The sequence below is a fragment of the Cydia fagiglandana genome, chromosome Z (genome assembly GCF_963556715.1).
Source record: "Cydia fagiglandana chromosome Z, ilCydFagi1.1, whole genome shotgun sequence".
NCBI lineage: Eukaryota > Metazoa > Arthropoda > Insecta > Lepidoptera > Tortricidae > Cydia > Cydia fagiglandana.
The window spans coordinates 4627169-4649356 of NC_085959.1; the positions used below are offsets into that span (position 1 = coordinate 4627169).

Consider the following 22188-nt stretch of genomic DNA (forward strand, 5'->3'; position numbering starts at 1 on the left):
GTACATTGTGCAACATGGGGCGTAAGTTGAATATTGCAAACTAGAGGCCGGAGCGATTTATAGACTCGAGTTTGCAATATTATTACGCCCCGAGTTACACACAATGTTTTTCATCACACTTGCGATACAAAAATTAAGTATAAAGACAAGAAACTGTTAATTATGGCACTAGAAACTTCATAACTCCCTAGGGAGAACGCTTTTTCTATGACTCCCGCTAAACCTGCGTGCAATTCCACATTTACTGAGCGAGTGTGATGAAAAGATCTTTAAACGGCTTTATCATATCGCCCACCAAAATGATATTCATTATCATTTTTCAAATCATATAATCATGCAAAATTTAAAACAAAATTAAAATACAATTCATCATTCATACATTCATTCGGTGTAATAATTCTTTACGAGGTTTGCATAAGCATAAAAATAAATATGTACTTTATCAGAATAAATATAATTTTTTGGACGTTATAAACAAGTCGGTATAACAGTAGTTATTTTTTAATGTACGTATCATTTAATAGTCTTATCTATTCTGAGACATCGACTGGAAAGAAACAAAGTTAATGATAGAACGTTTAACAATATTTTCACCGCTCTTGACACTACACTTGCGTTAGGCGGTCGGTACCAGGACTGCAGATCAAATCCTCCGTTTTTCAGAATAATTGCAATAGCTTTAGCTACATCTACAGCGTCTTCTGTGTTATCTTTGCCCGACATGAGGTCATCCATGTAGAAATCTTCTTTAATCGTTAATTAATCGTTTTGCAGCTACTGGATGATGTTTTCCTTCATCTTCTGCGACCCATTGTACGATGCTGTTGCAGACGCTGTATCAAACGTGACACGAAACAGGCGGTATTCTTTAATAGGGTCTGCTGCACATTTGCACCTAAGTATACGCTGCAGATCTGAATCTTGTTTTGTAACCAAAATTTGACGATACTTTTTGGGTATGTCTGTAACGAAGCAGATTTTCTTCATACGCCAAGGCTCCTTCAATCTTCTTTAAGCTATATAGACCCACCAGTAACTCTTCATTAAGTGAAATATGCCTTTAGATGAAGCATCAAACACAGCTCTCACTTTAGATGTATCCTTGTCGTTTCTCACCAAGGCATGATGTAGGAGATATACTGATGGGCCTTCTATTTCAGTGTCTGGAACTTCTTCCATGTTGATGCACATGTTGAATATTCTTCCATGACTTAGGTGTATTCGTTTTTTTGAGTTATTCGTCCTTGTCAAATTTTCGTTCTAGTTGTTTGGATCTTCTCAGTGCTATGTCCTTTGTTTGTCCTGCTGTTGGCTTTTTTTTCTGTTCTTGTGGGGAGTGTCACTACATATGTTCCTTCTTTTGTTCTGGTAGTTGTATTTACATGACAATAATATTTTTTGAAGAATTGCCTTCAGCGTCTCCGAACACAATCCATCCAAGGCTTGTATTTTGTGTACATGGTGAGTCTGGAGGACCCTTGATTAAGCCATTCATTATAATTTGTGCATAAACCTTAACGCCTAGAAGCATGTCTACTCGACCTGGTTGATGGTAGTTGGGGTCTGCCAGATCGAGTCCATGAAGGTGCTACCAAGCGTGGTGGGTCTTGGTGAGTGTTTTTGGTGGGAGTTCAGTGGTTATTCGATTAGACAAGATAAATGCATTGATGTTTAGGTTGAAATCAGTGTCAAATCTTGACTGAAGCGCATACTGTTGACCGAAGTTTTCATTGATTGCAGTCCTTTGGATGAACCCCTGACAGATGTCTTGTGTAGTTTCATCATCTCCACGACTCTCTCCGTGATGAAGTTCGCTTCTGAACCTTAATCAATTGAAGCCCGAAGTGTGAGCACTTGTCCCTTCTCGCCCTTTACTAGGACAAGCGCTGTAGCTAATAAAACATCTGACTTTTTAGTAATGAAGTGCGTCGCTACAGTGATATCATCTTCTACCTCATTTGGTACGTCATCCTCAATATTTTCTTCCATCTGACTAAGATGCGCCTTTATATTTTCGTTCTTTGTGTGGTGTAGTAGATAATGATGACGTTTGTGCCAGATTTGGCAGGATGTTGGTAAACGACATTTGATCCGGACTGACGCTAAGTAGGCAGTTATAACATAAATTGATTGTTCTCACGTAGTCAGTTCTTCAGTTACGTCCATATTTGCAAAATCCTTACAGTAGACTCAGCGTGTAATTATCATTCCCATTGGACTTGATGCATGTTCTACTTGAAGTCGCTGGTGGTGTCGTATTCAAGCTCCTTTGTTCATTTGAAAAGGAGCTGGCGAAGTCAAATGAAAGGTTTTCTGCGTAGCCGTTCGAGAAACTGAAAGAGCGGCCGAAGTAGTGTGGTGAATAAATTACAAAGTACGGTATTTGGTTTCAAGAAAGTCCTCATTCCGACCACCTCGGTAAGTCATTCGGTGTACTCTTAAAGAAATATGTTATTGCGACACACTTCATTATGAGTTGCAACACAATCAAATGCACTATTATCTTCCCAGTCCTTGTGAGTCGCTGTATCCAGTTTCCATACAATCAAATGCGCTATCATAGGATCCCAGGATTCAACGGATACTTTAAGGATGCTTAGACTGTTCAAGTGCAGTTTTGTTTCTTTTTAAAAATAAAGGAATGTCTCCTTTAAGTAAAATGAGCCAGCTTAAGTATTTAAGGTAGTTTCTCTCCAGGGCCCGACTTATCTTTCCACCCTGTATAACAACAATATATCCAAAAATCAGCACTTTCTGGGATCCTAAAATAATTCAGGTCATAATGGGTTAAACAGGAATCATTATAAATGTTATCATTCTTATAATTAAAAATATACGTTATTTAATTTACAATTTTTTGATATATAATATTTATAATATTTCCTGTTTAATAATTTCATATAAGAATTCTATCTTGTTTCATACTTTTTAGAGCGCGATTTGCAGTAGTCAGGTTTTAGTTTTTGGACTTATTTTTTATTATAGGTCTGTGCGGCTAGACTGCTAGAGATTAAAGATGTTTGTTACAGATTACGGATGTATCTTTTGTTTAATTTAGAAAACCGAAAGCCGCTCCGGTCAAAGAGAAGAAAACGTTACCGAAGCGAGCGACCAACGCCGCCCCTCCACAAGGAGATGTGGCCACCAACACAAGACTTCTAAGGAAGTAAGTATAATATGGCGGCTATATTTAACCTCCTAAGGCCCAAGGTCCTAGGGGCTATTCATAAATTAAGTCATTTCAAATTTTCTGGACATTGGATGATGGTAGCATGACGTAGGAGGAAACGGGGTCATTCCAAGCATGCTTTTTGGATGATTTTAGAGGGGGAGGAAGGTCAAAAATCGTCAAAAATAGATGACGTAATCTATGAACAGCCTCCTACCTATAGTACCTCTTCAGCTCTTACCTATAGGGAACGTGCGCGCTGGAGTCTGCCATCTAGTGGCCCATAATCGGAACCTCGGCCTATTTGTCTATGACACAAATTTGTCAGTAAAGAAGAACAAAAAACTATAGACATCCTTTTCTTCTGGGTGTCTGGCGACCTACGAGCCGCCCCTTTTTTGCACAAAAACTCAGCCTCGCTGTGCAGAGGGGGAACGCGGCCAGCGTCCTGGGAACAATGCCTCAGGCTAATTTAGGGCCAGATTTATTTTTTATTTTATTTATTTATAATTTATTTATTTTGTTATTTAATATCTGTTTTACTAAAGTACTAATGTAAGACAAACATAGTATGATTCTCTCTGTCATGTTTGAAATGAGACAGTCCTTTGACAAACTATCATAGAGTAACTTATATAAATTATATGTTTTGATTGACAATTTGGGACGTTATGGTAATAATTGTACATAATAAACATCTAAGTGTAATTCATAATTTTTGCTGAAAACACTAAAGGGCCATTTAAATGTATTGTTGTGTGTCTGGATATCCCATTACATCGCGGGACAATCGGCATAAATGGAATAAAATACAATTTTACAGCTTTCCATCGGATAGCACTTTTTTTTTACCATGGATGTTGTGAAACGAAATTTATGAATAAATGCAGTAAAGAAATATACGTAAGTATGATAATTGCTTAAATCAAAAAGTGTTAACATCTTACTTCTAATAAATAATAATGTTTTAGTTAAATACATTTTCAATGCAATAAGTACTATTGTTTTGATTGTCAATAAACATAACCTCTAATTTTTACTTGAAAAGTGCGGTTGGTTGTAGTCGCGAGTACAGTTCTATTATTACTAAATAGTCATACTCGTATGCCTTATGGGAATATAGTTCAGAGCCGGAAACCGCTACCAACTTTTAGTATGTTGTTGGGCTTGGCATTGGGTCTCCAAAACTGCCGGGAGACAGCGGCGCCGGCCATCTACTTCAGCGGAATGACGTCATCAAAACGACTCCCGTTTCGTTGCGAATATTGCATATTGTACCCAAACTATGCTTGGCACATAATTATGTGGGGTATTGAATGAAAGCCAGTTAAATATGCTATATTTGATTTATACAGTGTGTATCAAAATATTCAGCCGTTTAAGAGTTATTTGCAAAAGAATCAAAATGATGTAAAAAAATATTCAATTATTTGGGTTTTACAACCAAACCAAAAGTCGGACGTTAAAGCAATGTACTACAAAATTAAAGACGACGTCTGACGCCATACGTTGATATCAATCAAGTCAAAATTGGGCCAAATATGTGGAAATTATGCATAAAAATGTAGATATTTGCCCATACAAATGCATTAAAGTTAAATAAATCCAAATTGGTCATTTTCAGGAAAATCCGCGTAAGCTTCTAGTATGTTATTAGCAATATGACCTGGGTCCTAAAACTGCCGGGAGACCATCTTTATTGTCCCCCAGTCACGAATAATGACGTCATACAAATAATCACTGCCGTATTTCGTAAAATGTAAATTATAGCTATACTATGAGTCACACATACATGTGTGTTACATGTAATGAAAGGTTATTAAATTTAGTATGATTCACCTAAACATTGTTTGTAAAAAAAATGTACGGTTTAAGAGCTAGAAACAAAGAAATACCACTTTTTATGGAAAAAGTAGATGTATATCAATTTTATAGCTAAACTAAAATCGTCAATAAAATGTTGCGTATAATATTTAAAAAACCAGTTATTTAACTATATATCACAATTTAAATTTTACATTTCCGACAAAAACTGTGGAAGTTCTGGAAAAAAAACTAAAGCGCCCCAACAATTCTACCTTAATGCGCTCATATTATGCAAAGAATAGTTCTAATCATCGAGTATTAAATGAATGAACGTTACATAAAATACATGAAAACGACATTTTCGAATGGAACCATAATTAAAAAAATAATAATTTACTTGATAAGTAAGCAAAATACTGTATCTTTTAGTACCTATTCTCCTCCTTTCAAAGTCGGTTAAAATGTGACTTTTGTGACCTGGGCTACAAAGACAAATAAATTGACACCTCATTTATCAAAATCAGTTCAGTTGTTTCATGTAAAAAATACATAATTATATATTTAAGCCTCGATTAGCCTTATACATACATACATACATACATCACTGGCTCAGTGACCCAAAGAGGATCTTGACCTCTGACACAAAAGAGCGTCACTCTGCCCTATTCTGCGCCATTTCGCGCCAGTTGGGTATTCTTATAAAAGTGGAATCTTGAGTGGTGCAAGGGTTTCAAGGCTGAGCTGAGAAGGCTGGCAGAATTTTCCCTCTGATCCTCCGAAATACAGGTCACCCCTCTGGTCTGCTAACATCTACGGCCTGAGGGTTTCAACGTTAGATGCCAAGCCACGTCAGGCCATAATAATAAAGGTCTAATTATTGAATTTTAATTTTTTGTCCGACTACGGCAGAATTTGCTATCTATGCGTGCATGTGTAGGTACCGTTTGCATGAAAGTACTGAACTGATTTTGATAAATTAGGTGTCAATTTATTTGTCTTTGTAGCCCAGGTCACAAAAGCTACATTTTAACCGACTTTGAAAGGAGGAGATTAGGTACTTAAAGAAACAGTATTTTGCTTACTTATCAAGTAAATTATTATTTTTTTAATTATGGTTCCATTCGAAAATGTCGTTTTCATGTATTTTATGTAATGTTCATCCATTTAATACTCGATAATTAGAACTATTCTTTGCATAATATGAGCGCATTAAGGTAGAATTGTTGGGGCGCTTTAGTTTTTTTTCCAGAACTTCCACAGTTTTTGTCGAAAATGTAAAATTTAAATTGTGATATATAGTTGAATAACTGGTTTTTCAAATATTATACGCAAATTTTTTTTGACTATTTTAGTTTAGCTATAAAATTGATACATATCTACTTTTTCCATAAAAAGTGGTATTTCGTTGTTTCTAGCTCTGAAACCGTACATTTTTTTTACAAACAATGTTTAGGTGAATCATAATACATTTAATAAACTTTCATTACATGTAACACATGTGTATGTGAGACTCGTGGTATAGCTATAATATACATTTTGCGAAATTCGGCAGAGATTATTTATATGACGTCATTATTTGTAACTGAGGAACAACAGAGATGGTCTCCCGGCAGTTTTAGAATCCAGGTCATATTGCTAATAACATACTAGAAGCTTATGCGGATTATCCTGAAAATGACCAATTTGGATTTTTTTAACTTTTATGCATTTGTATGGGCAAATATCTACATTTCGATGCATAATTTCCACATATTTTGTCCAATTTTGATTTTATTGATATGAGTGTATGGCTTGAGACGTCATCTTTAATGTTGTAGTACTTTGTTTTATCGTCCGACTTTTGGTTTGGTTGTAAAACCCAAATAATCGAATATTTTTTTACGTAATTTTTATTTATTTCTGAATTTCTCTTAAACTGTTGCATATTTTGGTACACTTTGTATAAATAAAATAAAGTTTATTTAATTGGCTTTCATTTAATACCCCACACGTGTATGTGCTATGCATAGTTTGGGTGCAGTATGCAATATTCGCAACGAAGCGGGAGTCATTTTGATGACGTCATCCCGCTGAAGTAGATGGCCAGCGCCGCCGTCTCCCGGCAGTTTTGGAGACCCAATGCCATGCCCAACAACATACTAAAAGTTGGTAGCGGTTTCCGGCTCTGAACTATCTCTGCGACCGTTTCCCATAAGGCATGGCACTAAAAGTCTATTTCAATAGAACTTGCTAACTATGTAAACAAACAACGTAACTTTGTTTTATCACAGTTTCTCTTTAAATTTTCACACCACCTCATCAAATACCATTGAATGTATGGTACACATATACACTATTGAAACGGTCCGTTTCGTAAAATACATAAATATATAACTGTATCTTGGATATTTAATTAAAAGTTTAAAATGGTTTCATAAGTTAGGTTATTAGGACCTGATGGAATGACGGTTTTGTTTCTTTTCAATTCTACAATTGTCTATGATGGGTAGAGTTGTGACTAAAGTTTGTGATATAAACCCGCTACACACTACCCAACCCACGCTCTATACCTACCGCCTCGGTTATAAAATACATCAATACATCATTCTTAAGTACTTATTTGTCTTCAGATCGTGATTAAACAAATTAAAAATAAGTCATTACTTGTTTTTTACTTTTGGTATTTTATTATTCGATATGGTTTGACATTAGTAAAGAAGTAAGTAGGAGTCTTGTCCATCACTAGTAAATTCATCATTCAGAGACAATTTCAATATGGCGGTTTGTTTACATAGTTAGCAAGTTCTATTGAAATAGACTTTACATACAATTACTTGTTTAAAAAGTATATTAACTGAAATTTGGGCATCATACACGTTCGAAATTCTTGTTTGGACGACGATTTTTCCATTAATTTTTGCAGTTTTATCTGTGTTTACCTTTTTGGTACCACATCCAAAACGTGGCCTGCCTGAATTAATTTGAGGTCTTTCTTGGTATTCTGGCAACGCTGGAGGTCCTTTTTTAACCGACTTCCAAATCTCAAAGAAGGAGGTTATCAATTCGTTTGTATGTTTTTTTTTTTAATTTATTTTTATTTATTTTTTTGTGTTTGTTACTCCATATCTCCGTCATTACTGGACCGATATTGAAAATTCTTTTTTTGATTGAATGTATATGCATACAGATTGGTCCCGTTTTTGTCAAAACCCAGTTCTGATCATCATCAGCAGTTCCACTTCATCAAATGTCACTTTTTTGGATGTATTTGCTTGATTTGTTGATAAAAACCCAAAAATCACAATATGTATGCCTTTAAGATTTGAGGAGTTCCCTTGATTCCTCATGGATCCCATCATCAGAACTGGGTTTTGACAAAAACGGGACCAATCTGTATGAATTTTTCAAAAACTTACAAATACTGACAATACTGTTTTTCCAGCTCCCGCGAACCGCCGCCAGCAAACCCGGACGTTTACGAGTTCGACGAACTCGAAGCCTCTCGGCCTCCCTCTGGCCTCCGTCGCCGCAACCAGGCCACTCCCGAGCCCCCCGCGCAGAGCCCTGAAAGCATACAATACATGGACATATGCCCTACAAGCTCACAACTAGTCAAAATTAATACTAAAAAAGAAGAAGTTGGGAACGTACTTAGTGTTAGTTTAGTGCCTAAGGACGATATATATAAGAAGCAGAAGAATTTAATAGATAATCTGACTAATAGTCCAGCGCTGCTGAATAAGTTTTTTAACTGCTTGCCGACGGAACTACAGAATGAGCTTGGGAGCTTGGCCACGGAGGGGAATGGGCGGGAAGAAGCTTATTTGGAAGAAAAGGCGAGGACGGTCTTAGAGGCACCCACGTATTATCCTACGGCTGAAGAGTTTGAGGTATTGATTGCTATTGATTGTGTTATTCAAAATTTTCTTGTCACTCGCTGTCGTGTTTACGACCTTCTGAGTCACTCTTTAAAATCGATGTCTCTCTTACCCCACATGTCCTTAATGTTTATTATTATGAAATCATATCTTTGTGCTTACTTATATCTATTATTTACAGGACCCGATAAAGTACTATGACAAAATCGCCCCCGAGGCCTCAAAATACGGCCTCTGCAAAATAGTTCCCCCGGAAAACTTCAAACCTAAATGCACCATGAGCGACACAATCCGCTTCGCCGTCATATACCAGTACATATCCAAGATGTACAGCCGCTGGGGGCCCGTGTCCAGGGAGCTGGCTGCTATCAAGGCGCACTTGCGCACCCAGAGCGTCGTGTTCGCGCGGTCTCCCCTCGTGAGTACACCCTTTACCGTGAGCGACATGGTCATATACCAGTACAAGATGTCCAAACCGAATAGAGAGGGACGCTTGAGACCAGGAAGGCTCATTTAGCTGAATGTTTAGAATCCTCTGTAAACTAATTTTGATTAAATCATCTATAGGTTACAATAAATTTTGATGTTACCAAAAAGGACAACAGCGGAGCACATACATACGTAAATTTAGGGACAAAAAGGCATAATTTTAGAAATTACAAGGGCATAATTAGTCTGTTCAAAAAGGAAACTCGAACACACTAATTATGCCCTTCTCGTTTTCAGGAGAAAACGGTGAAAAATATATAGTGCATGGCCGTCATTTTGGATTCCAAAATGGTCATCATTTTCGAAATCGGGGCCCCCTAAAACCTATTAAACGACATCCATGACGATTTTTATGACATAGTGCATGGCCGCAATCTTGGATTCCAAAATGATCATCGTTTTCGAAATCTGCGCCCCCAAAACCTATAAGTACGACATCCATGACGACTTTCCATTTTGGAATCCAAAATGGTCATCATTTTCGAAATCTGCGCCCCCCAAAACCTATAAAACGACATCCATGACGACTTTTATGACATAGTGCGTGGCCGCCATCTTGTATTCCAAAATAGTCATAATTTTTGTAAAAAATCTAAAATTAAAAAGACAATATTATAAATGTGTAACAAGCCGAGCACTTTCATTTGATACCAAACTCGACCGTACTTTCCAGTAAAAATTACCAGAATAGACCCCTCACAAATGGATTTTTAGCATTTTAAGCTCTTCTAGCTCAATAACCTCTTGTTGGAGCCTGCTCAAAATTTAATGACTAAAATATAATGCCCTCATCAACTACACCTTTAACCAAATTCATTTAAATTAGAACAAATTTACTTAAGTTCTTGAGTATCAAACTATCTTCTGACAGTTCAGCTTAAAAACATCGAAATGCCGGGACGGGGTGTACAAGGTATGATATTTCTTTTGGATTTAAGTGTATACGTGACTACTTGGTACATATTGAAAAATAAATTAGGCTGAGTAAATTTCCACTCTCTGTTTTTAATATTTCAAAAATACATAAATTTGAGTATGCATTTTTTTAAATTTCTTACTACGCCAAATTATATTTTAAGATCATAAAAGAAGAAAAACATGACAGAGCAATTTTCCGATGAAAATGAGCGACAAAAAAGGAATTATCATAAATATTGTCATGTTTGACAAAAGTTTTAGATTTTTTTCCAGTATTACATAGGTACTGATACAAATAACTTATTTGGTAAAATAATTTTGGACGGAGGAATTATTGAGTTCAATGTATAAATAGATTTGTATTTTTACGTAATACAATACGCTGATTCGGATATGCTCTGTTGGTGGGTTGAGGAATGGCAGCCATCGAAACACGTTAAAAAGAAAAAAAAAATTGTCATCGCTTGATACTTTGTCAGATGATAGTTTAATAGAAGCAGGGCCGTCTTCAACTATGCAGGCCCCTGGGCACATTAGAATTTGGGGCCCTTTTGGAAAGTAAAGAACGCGAATTAAATTAACATTTTTCTACTATGATCTTCTATTTATTATGGGTAATCTATATATATAAATGCAAGTGTCCTGACTGACTGACTGACTGACTGATTCATCAACGCAGAGCCGAAACTACAAAAGCCAAAAAGATGAAATTTGAACATCAGATTGCATTTATAAAGTGTACAAGAGATAAGAAGCGATTTTGAGAAATTCAACCCCTAAGGGGGTTAAAAAGGGGATGAAAGTTTGTATGGGGTTAAAGTTTTCTTTTAAGCTAGGAATTTGAAACTTCGCAAAAAGATATATTATTAAAATACAAGAAAACTAATTTCAGCGTTTTTGAAAATTCAACCCCTAAGGTGGTGAAAAAGGGGTTGAAAGTTTGTATGGATATCATGCATTTTTTCGAGCGCGGGATTTGAATCTTTGTATTTGGGGATATTATTAGAAGACCATAAAAGTGATTTCAGCGATTTGTAAAATTCATCCCCTAACAGGGTTAAAAAGGGGTTGAAAGTTTGAATCCATTACAAATGGTTTTGAAACTTCTTAGAAAGGCATAATAGCCGATTACAAAAAAAAAATATTGCAACGTTCTTGGAAATTCAACCCCTAAGGGGGTTAAAAAGGGGATGAAAGTTCGTCTTCAGGTGCAAATGTTATTTGAAGCTAGGAACTTGAAACTTTGTAAAAAGGTATTATATTAAAGTACAAGAAAACTAATTTCTGCGTTTTTGAAAATTCATCCCTCAAGGTGGTGAAAACGGGGTTGAAAGTTTGTATGGAAATCATGCATTTATTCGAGCGCGGGATTTGAATCTTTGTATTTGGGTATATTATTAGAAGACAATAAAAGTGATTTAAGCGATTTGTAAAATTCATCCCCTAACAGGGTTAAAATGGGGTTCAAAGTTTGAATCCATTACAAATGCTTTGAAACTTCTTAGAAAGACATAATAGCCCATTACAAAAAAAAGTAATTGCAACGTTTTTGGAAATTCAATCCCTAAGGGGGCTAAAAAGGGGATGAAAATTCGTCTTGGGGTGTAAATTTAATTTTAAGCTAGGAACTTTAACTTTTTGGAAGAAAAGGTAATAAATTAAAAAACATGAAAACTATTTCAAGCATTTTTGAAAATCATCCCCCAAGGTGGTGAGAAAGGGGTTGAAAGTTTGTATGGAGATCAGATATTTTGTGAGTGCGGAATGCGGAACTTGAATCTTTGTATAAGGGCATAGGTACCTATTATGAGAATACAAGAAAAGTAATTTCGGCAACCAACATCAAAATCCACTTGACTTAAAACTTCATACAACTTGCTAAAAACGAAAAGTACTTCATTTCAACATTGCTTGGATATGAAAATTATAGGTACTAAAGATGTAAAATGTTGAAGATAAGATTCCACGCGGACGAAGTCGCGGGCAACAGCTAGTTAAATATATAATGTTACTATCTGTCCTTCAGGGCCTTCTGAGTATGGGGGCTCCTGACCCGCGGTCTATTAAGTCGGTGCCTCGGTTTTGATGGAGAAGTTCAATATATAACGATATTGTAGTTTGTGTATTTGGCCCTGTAAGTATTATTTGATTCATAAATCTCTATGTTCTTTTAGTTGGACGGCAGCGAAGTGAACCTCCCCAAGCTATACCACGCCGTCGAGCGTAACGGCGGCCTCAGCAACGTAATACAACGCAAGCGCTGGGGCCGCGTCGCCGACGAGATGAAGCTGACCAAGCTGCAGCACCCCGAGCGCAAGCTGGACCCCATATACATGCGATACCTGCTGCCCTACGCCACGCTGTCTGACCGTGGGTGTTGCCCAAGATTCCATCGTATGCCTCCTCTACACTATCGGCGATGATCGTTGATAGTATCATCGGCAAGATCATCGTGCAAGCATCCACACTATCGATATCGCCTGTAGTAGCACTCCTGCGACCCGTGAGTTGTGGCTTTTTTGGGCACGCATCAAAGGGAATCGCAGTGTGCTTGCTATACTACAGCCGGTAGTGTGGATGCTTGCACGATGATCTTGCCGATGACACACTCTATCAACACTCATCGCCGATAGTGAAGAGGAGGGGTCTCTATAGTTTCCCAAATAGTTTTGTCATCATAATGTATTGTTTGCCCGCATTTTCGTTAGCCAAAATTTATTTGGTTCAGAAACGCGTCACTTTTCAGGATTGCCATAAAACAAACCTAACCTAACCTTCTTCTTCTTAACCTATCTATAGGATAACCTTACGAAAATCCTGAAAAGTTAACGGCTTCAGTTTCATGACTAATGATATTATTACAAACAATACATTATGACTTAAAACTTTATGGAAACTAAAGGGACCCCCCGCTACTTTGGGTAAAATAAGCCTAAATATGGCCATCTGGCGGCAAAATATGTACATCAATTAAAGTAGTTTATGACCTTTATATTGGCACTGGAAATGAGGGTCTGCCGAGTCCTATAAAAAAATTAGGCGTCCTAACCCCTTTTCGGGGGGGGGGGGGTATGTGCTGAGGGTTCATTTAAAAACAATCACATTTGACAAACTAGGCAAGTGAGGTGTCATTTTCGTGTAATTTATTCTGCTGAATCGAATGAGACCGCACCCATATTTATAGGATCAGTATTTTCAAATAAAGGTCATACACAAAGTTTCATGGATGTACATATTTTGCCGCCAAAATATGCTACTTTTTCCATACTACGCCGAGTATGACCTCTACACTATCGTCCACGCCAGTCATCTATATGTCGGCGGCCGATCGTAAGATCAGGCAGATCGTAATGTTCCTGTGTAATGTTTTGACGATAGCCACATTAAACTAATTGAACGAGCGAGCGAAGCGAAGTTCTTACATTCGACTTGGATCACGCGGCTGGCTAGCGGCACGTCCCGGCATTTAGATGTTTTTAAGCTGAACTGTCAGAAGATAGTTTGATACTCAAGAACTTAAGTAAATTTGTTCTAACTAATTTAAATGAAATTGGGTAAACGTGTAGTTGAGGGCATTATATTTTAGTGATTCAATTATGAGCAGGCTCGATCAAGGGATTATTGAGGTAGGAGAGCTTAAAAGGCCAAAAAGCTGTTTGTGAGAAGTCTTGCTATTCTGGTCATTTTATTTGCAAAAAACATGGTCGAATTTAGTATCATATGAAAGTGCTCGGGTTGCACTTTTATAATATTGTTTTTTAATTTACCATTTTGAAATAATTAGCAAGATAAAAATAAAATAATAAAAACATAATATAGGTATTTGACAGGAAATATTTCGACTTGTCACAGATACAGTTTATTTTAATCTCTATGATTTCTATGATGACTTAAATCCAGGGGAGGGACAGTCATATGTCATATATAAAGCACTTTATTCGAAAAAATAGCGACATATTACTTTATTTAATAAGCGTTATTATTTTTTTAAATATGGCTTTACTTTATTTCGTCAGAACGTCTTAAAAGTCTTGTATCCAGGGCATGGATCAAACAAAAAAACATCTGTCAGAACAGATTATTTATGGCCAACGTTGCCATGGAGGCGATTGTCACAAAAAACAACTTCATCAAATAAAACTCAAAATATTATAACACCTCATTTATTGTCTGTACTACGACATAATTCAGATAAATAAAAATACTTTAAGTTTTACAATGTTAAAAGAAACAAAGTTTTCATACGCCATCACGGTTGCTGAGAACTTTATGACCACAAAATTTAGAAAAATATTTGGCGGGTAGATTCACAACCTGCTGCGTGTAATTGTGTTTCGTGGTCAATTCTGTGTTATTCCAGTCGTGTACGATAGGTAATTTATTTACATCAACAGTCAAGTTAAAAGTACCTAATCTGTTTTCGTGTATTAAAAAATAAAAAAAACTTTGACTTGAAGAAAGGCTTCACGACTTTCTTCAAAGTCAAAGTTTTTAATATTCGCAACATACTTAGACACTATTTATGCAACTCCCCCCCCCCATATATTGACGTTGATATTTCTGGTTGAGAATTACAGATGGCACTTCAAAATTGATGCCAAAAAGTTCCACGAGAGGGCTCTCTTTGTCCTATATGTTACGAGTATACATACTACTCTTTGCTTAAATCTATCAGTCAAGGGCTCCACAGACCTTGCAATAAATCCAGGCGATTTTTGATCCATTGCCGCCTATAGTGCGACATAAAATAGTAGAAATTAAATAAAATGGAACTCAAAAATGTCCATACTAAATTGTTGCCATGTGTAAGCATTTTACGTCAAAAATGTGACAGTTACGTAGAAAGAGGTGCCCTCATTTATTTTCTACTATTTTATGTCGCACTATACGAGTAGGTGCAACAAAGTCAATCGCTCTATAATAATTTTTTGGTTAACTGCGAGTTCCCAGTTCGGGGCGAACTACTAGTATATAGGTAGGATAGGTTCGTTAGGTTGCGTCAGATGCCCGAAGGGCAAACTGCCCAGAAATAGGAGCCCCGCGTAGCGGGGCTCCGTCGACTCAGGGAACGAGTCAAAGATGTTTACGTTGCACGATATGCCTAGGAATTTCACGATATGCCTGATCTTACGATCGGCCGCCGACACATCATATAATAAAGCTGAAGAGGGTTGAAAGTCTGTACATGGAAGATATGTGAAATAAGTTTTTTGCTTTAGCTGCCAATTTTCATGACGCTACGATCCTTGGCAGATGGTTAAATTAGTTACCTTAGATTCCTTTACATAGTTACATAGGTACAGGTCGACCTAATAAAAGCTTGTTAAAAAGAAATGGCTGTGGATACTTAGAATCGATAACAGAACACGTTCCAACAGTTTTTTTTGTCTTTTTATCTGTATGTCTGTTTATTTGACCGCGCATCACGTGAAAACGGCTGAACGGATTTTGATGATAACTTTACTAACCTGTCTGAAAAAACTTTTGATTTTGGAGTGTAGTTTTATTTAGTGGTACCTAATTGTAAAATATGATCCGATAGTGTAAAGGAGCCATTACAAGCTTTTATTTTATTTCATCTGTCCCGTTTGCCCCTACGTCTGTAACCAAATAAATTAAACCAGGTAAATTAGACCCACATTTCATTGTTTGATTGAGCTGAAACTATTATACACATATTTATGAAAGTTGAGCGACTACGCGATATTATCTGTACCGTCGAGCTGAGACCTCTGTGATGAAACTACGCAACCCCATGGTGTTTGGGTTTGCTAGAATTGTCGTAATTTGTTGACGGTTGAAAGAGGAGTACACAGCGATAAAAGCTTGGTATTAAAAGTGATATTTTAGACAAGAAACTATTTTTTTAAGGCACATTTATGGCCAACTCTACTTAACTGAGAAATTGACTCATCTTAACAAATCATATTTTTTTCAAATCCCCGTTAGAATACAGTTCGTAACCTAACCTAAGTACCTACCTACTCTTATATAGCTGTTATCGCTTAATTTTAGTATGGTTTTTCTTACAAATATATTGTAGAAATTCTTATGGGAATTAATAATCTATAGACCGATTTAAAGCAACTATTTTAAATTTGCAACTATTACTAGTTTACATCTCATTTTTTCATTCACAGAGGAACGCCAAAATATAATGGCGGAGGTGGAAAAATGCTGGACAACCAAGTACCAGAAGATGCTGGAACGGGCCCGCAATCCCTTCCAGCGCCAGTACCGCATGCTGGGCACCGAGTGCGAGTCCGAATCTGACGATGAAGGGGAAGATGGCAACACAGCCGGCGCGCTACATGAGGCAGAGGACTGTATAGTGCAAGGGCGGACCATGAACCTTGTCACATTCAAGAAGGTAAGCCAGGATCTGACGACTAAAAAATAAACTAAGTATATTCCCGTTGCCAACGTGCAACCCTGAAATCGCGAAGAAAAATTTGGCTGTTTCATACATTTTGGCTGGTCCGTTTTCTATAGGAGGATACTTCTTTTTTCGCGATTTCGGGGTTGGTCCCATACTAAAAGTTGCTCAGTATAATCCCAAAACCTCCCTGGCTACGGGAATACACTTATTTTTTGGCCACCCTGTAGGTATTATCTCTCTTCGGCCTTCGCTTTTAAAACACTTTCGGAAGTAGTAGGAAGCGCGACCCGTCGGACGCTCGAGTTTTCAGCTCGCATAGCAGCAGCATTTGGACACTTGTACTGTTGTTCGGCATTTAATCTTCAGAGATGTAGAGATATAAGCCACCACGCCAGACAACTTCATGTTACATCTGGTTTTTGATTGACCCATTCGGGTTTTTCAAGACGTTTCACTCACGTCACGTTTCACGTACAAAAAACAATGTTGAAAATTGTGTGATGTACGGAACCCTTGAAACGCGAGTCCGACTCGCACTTGACCAGTTTTTTTTAAAATAAAACAACCTAAAAATTTAATATTTGACGGTTTTAAGTACTAAATCTTGACATCCGCATCCGCATCCGCACGGATGTGAGGCTTTAAATATCCGCATGTCAAATGATGTCAAAAAATCTGCATCCGCAACATCCCTGGTATCTATGGATAGGTCTTCAAAAAAATTATATTGAGGTTTCTAGTATAATTTTTTTTAAACTGAATAGTTTGCACGAGAGAAACTTCCAATGTGGTAAAATGTCCCCCCCCCCTGTAACTTCTAAAATAAGACAATGATAAAACTAAAAAAATATAAATGATGTACATTACCGAAAACTGATTTGAACAAGATCTAGTGAGTAGTTTTTTTAATACGTCATAAATCGTAAACCACAATTAACGGAACCCTTCATGGGCGAGTCCGACTCGCTCTTTTTTTTTGCTTATAACTTTTGATACTTTTAGTGTGCTATTACACGCTTCGAATACATTTTTCTAGGCATCACGACGAATCGAATGAGGTATCACACGTATTTTTAGGAGTATTATCTCTGTTTTTCACCGTTTTCTGTTTCTCGAACAGACTAACATGAGACTGATTCATGGCATTACGAGATACGAGTTTTTTATATTAACTGCCAACAAAATGCTCGTATCTCGTAACTTGTGTGTTGCTTTACATTGTGGGCTGAATTAATTTGTATAAGTAGTTAATTTTATATTTAATTGTATTTCTAAGCAGAAGACCAACTTTACTTTGCTATACACCTCTTAAAGGTTTGCCCGTATTGAAATTACACACTGTATTAATAAACTTTGTCGTCATTGACTTTGTTCAGATATTTTTGGCCTTGGCCTTGTCCGCTACGATAACTCTGACGGCGACTGTATTTAGGCACTGGTCCCACCGCGAGCTAGTAATCTATGAGCTATCGGCTATAAACACGAACAAAAGATAAGCACTCGCGTGTAAATAAAAGAGACACGGCGATATTTATAGTTACTCGCCCAGCGGTGAGCTATAAATATCGCCGTGTCTCTTTTATTTACACGCGAGCGCTTATCTTTTGTTCGTGTTTATAGCCGATAGCTCATAGCTTACTAGCTCGCGGTGGGACCAGTGCCTTAGGCAAAAATGTTATGATAATTTTATTGTATTGTATTTGAGATCGCGACGTCCCTCATGGACGCACACTTCGAGCCGTCGAAGCAGCCGCCGGGCGCCGTCGACGTCGAGAAGGCGTACTGGCGCGCCGTGCTGCTGGGCACCGAGCACATCGGTATCTCATCTTAACATCTATAATACATTCTTAAGGTGGTTCTCCTTGCTCGATTTTCATACAACTTTCTTGGCACCCTAGCTCCTATTATATAGGGTTTCTTCACTTGTATATGTAATGTTTGGGTAGTATATATATTTCAGTCTTCGCTTAACGTAAAAAAATACTAGATTTTGATTAAAATTATTAAGAAAAAAGCCTTTGAATATTGGTAAAATTTTGCCTCATTGCTTGTTTGTGTGAGTGATGCTTATAGTATCGGTGTAATTCTAACATGGCGACTTCATTTGACAAGTAATCATTTTTAATTTGTCAAAGGTGTAACAGATGGCACTTTAAAACCGCAACACAGATTACCTGTGTATTTTGTTTTATTTTCACTCAATAGAGGGAGGTATATTTAATGCACAAAGCATGTTACGATTATATCTACTCATTTAAGAATCTCCTTTCTGATATAATTTCATTCCCAGATTTAATATAACTTAATAATTATTATGATTATTACACAATAAAATACATTTATATATTTATAGAAAGGTCAGTCCAAACAATCATTCGCGTTACGGTCGTCCACCGAAAACCTTTGTGAATTCTGCTTTCGTTTCGGTAAATGTTCTCTGGAAAAGCCTATATTTATTGTAACAATGATTTTTAAACTAAAATACCTAGCTATATTTTTCTCAAAAATATATAGGTATGTGGAGAAAAATGTCATCTTCTTGTAAATAAACAAGATTCTATAATATCTTCTGCTTGTGGATAACAATAACATTAGTAGATGATATTTTTAGGGTTCCGTACCCAAAGGGTAAAACGGGACCCTATTACTAAGACTTCGCTGTCCGTCCGTCTGTCCGTCTGTCTGTCACCAGGCTGTATCTCACGAACCGTGATAGCTAGACAGTTGAAATTTTCACAGATGATGTATTTCTGTTGCCGCTATAACAACAAATACTAAAAACAGAATAAAATAAAGATTTAAATGGGGCTCCCATACAACAAACGTGATTTTTGACCAAAGTTAAGCAACGTCGGGAGTGGTCAGTACTTGGATGGGTGACCGTTTTTTTTCCTTTGTTTTTGTTTTTTTTTGCATTATGGGACGGAACCCTTCGTGCGCGAGTCCGACTCGCATTTGCCTGGTTTTTTTTCAAAAATGCTGCCTTTCACCCGAGTTAAAACACTCTACTTTTCATTTCGCATACGAGGAAAGTAAAATGCATGTGTTTTTTTAAATACATTTTTATAGTAGGTATTTTTGAGAGTAGGTATTTTCAATTAACAATTTGGCCAAAAGTAATTTATGGAATGGGGAGTCAAATATCAGAATGGAAATTGTATAACAAATCCATTTATACCCAAATTTCAATTGCTTATTGTAAAAAGAATAATAAAATCGTACTTGGAATTGGAACCTAAACTGCTCTACTGCAGAAACGTATCATTTCCTGCACACCTTTTACAACAACAATGACCCTCTTTCATATATTCGGTCAAATTGTGCTTTTTGAAAAACTAATTATAGCCAGTCTTTTATGAATGTAGTATGATACCTTATGGTATGGTGCTTTACGCACACTAGCGTCCCTTCCCCTCCCCCTGACGCAACCCACCCTTTTTGCATGAAATATGTCCCGGTTCACAGTTTTTTACATTTTTTGAGGAAAGTATACATTTTAGGAAAAAAGTGTCAATGAAAGAAATAATCCATAATAAATTCTTAATAAAAAAGGTCATATTCATTTTTTTTATATGATGCACCTAATTCATGTATTAGCTTGTCAAAATTCGAAATAACATAGTTTTTACTTAGGGTTCGAAACTCATTTATTATACACGGTGTAACATGAGGAAACCGAATAATTTTAACAGCGTATTCCTGATCACATTTAGAGACAAAAATGTCCTATAAACTTTTTTGAAATTCGCCTAGTTTCAGAGTTAATACCAATAAAAAAAAACAAGTTTCTATTGTTACATAGTTCAAAACGCCTTTTTGATGGCGATGTTGCTACTGTGGGATTTAGTCTAAATATCCTTATTGATATGTCAAAAAGTGACAAGTAACACTTTGCAAAAACTAAGTTTTACGAAAAAAAAAACCATTTTAAGTGACAAGTTTACCAATAGCATTTAATTTTTATAAACAAATTCATTCATAAAATTAAAAAGAAAACCAAACAAAATTTTTTTTTTTTGGCGAAATTGACCTAAACACATATGTATTACATCTTTTCCTTTTTTTTGACCTCATGTATACATTTTAGGATAAAAGTGTCAATGAAAGAAATAGTTCCTTGTTAAATTCTTAGTAAAAAAGGTTATATTCATTTTATAACACTTATTATACAAGGTGTCCTCAAGAAATGCGAAAGATTTTATTTCTGAGGTCAAATTAAAAGAAGGAAAAAATGTTTGTATGAGTTTAGGTCAATTTCGCCGAAAACAATTTTTTTTATTGTTTTTAGGGTTCCGTACCTCAAAAGGAAAAAACGGAACCCTTATAGGATCACTCGTGCGCCTGTCTGTCTGTCCGTCTGTCACAGCCGATTTTCTCCGGAACTACTGGACCAATCAAGTTGAAATCTGGTACACATATGTAAGTTTGTAAACAAATGAATTTTAAACATGGGGGCCACTTTTGGGGGGTAAATGAAAAAATTAAAAAATAAAAAATTTCAAACTATATCATGTTACATATCAAATGAAAGAGCTTATTGTAAGGATCTCAAATATATATTTTTTATAATTTTCAAATAAACAGTTTAGAAGTTATTCAAGAAAATAGGCAAAAAATGACTATTCCACCCTCCCCCTTTATCTCCGAAACTACTAGGTTTAAAATTTTGAAAAAATACATAAAATAGGTCTATACCTATAGATGACAGGAAAACCTATTAGAAATGTACAGTCAAGCGTGAGTCGGACTTAATTACAGTTTTTGATCCGACTCCTACGGATTTTTTAAAGATTTCACTCACGTTTCGCATAAATAATGTTTAGTTTTAAGTTTATAAAATACATATGTATGTTAGTCTGTAAGGTATTTGTAATATGGGCCTTGTTCCCTGAATTAAATATCTAAATAAATAAATAAATAAAATAAAAAATACATTGTTAAAAATTGTGTAATATACGGAATCCTTGGAACGCGAGTCCGACTCGCACTTGGCCGCCATTTTTTAATTTTTTGAATATATATGTATGTACATAAAAAGTAAATGTTATTGGTAAACTTGTCAGTTAACATGGATTTTTACTTTTTTTTCGTAAAACATAGTTTTTGCAACGTGTTACTGAATTGTCACTTTTTGACATATCAATAAGGATATTTAGACTAAATCCCATAGTAACAACATCGCCATCAAAAAGGCGTTTTGAACTATGTAACAATAAAAACTTGTTTCATTTTTTTAAATTGGTATTAACTCTGAAACTAGCCGCATTTCAAAAAAGTTTATAGGACATTTTTGTCTCTAAATATGATCAGGAATACGCTGTCAAAATTATTCGGTTTCCTCGTGTTACACCGTGTATAATAAATGAGTTTCGAATCCTAAGTAGAAACTATGTTATTTCGAATTTTAACAAGCTAATACATGAATGTGCATCATGTAAAAAAATCAATATGACCTTTTTTATTAAGAATTTATTAAGGATTATTTCTTTCATTGACACTTTTTTCCTAAAATATATTCTTTCCTCAAAAAATGTAAAAAACTGTGAACCGGGACATATTTCATGCAAAAA

General features: G+C 36.1%; 1 protein-coding gene across 1 annotated transcript in view; it reads left to right on the forward strand.

The window, feature by feature from the left end:
* Nucleotides 1-22188, forward strand: part of LOC134679242 (protein Jumonji) — a 104647-nt gene that overhangs the window by 18611 nt on the left and 63848 nt on the right. Inside the window, exons 4-9 of the mRNA XM_063538129.1 lie at nt 3059-3166; nt 8397-8844; nt 9014-9250; nt 12414-12609; nt 16380-16609; nt 18324-18435. Of these exons, the coding sequence (XP_063394199.1) occupies nt 3059-3166; nt 8397-8844; nt 9014-9250; nt 12414-12609; nt 16380-16609; nt 18324-18435 (1331 nt within the window). The remainder of the gene's footprint in view (nt 1-3058; nt 3167-8396; nt 8845-9013; nt 9251-12413; nt 12610-16379; nt 16610-18323; nt 18436-22188) is intronic.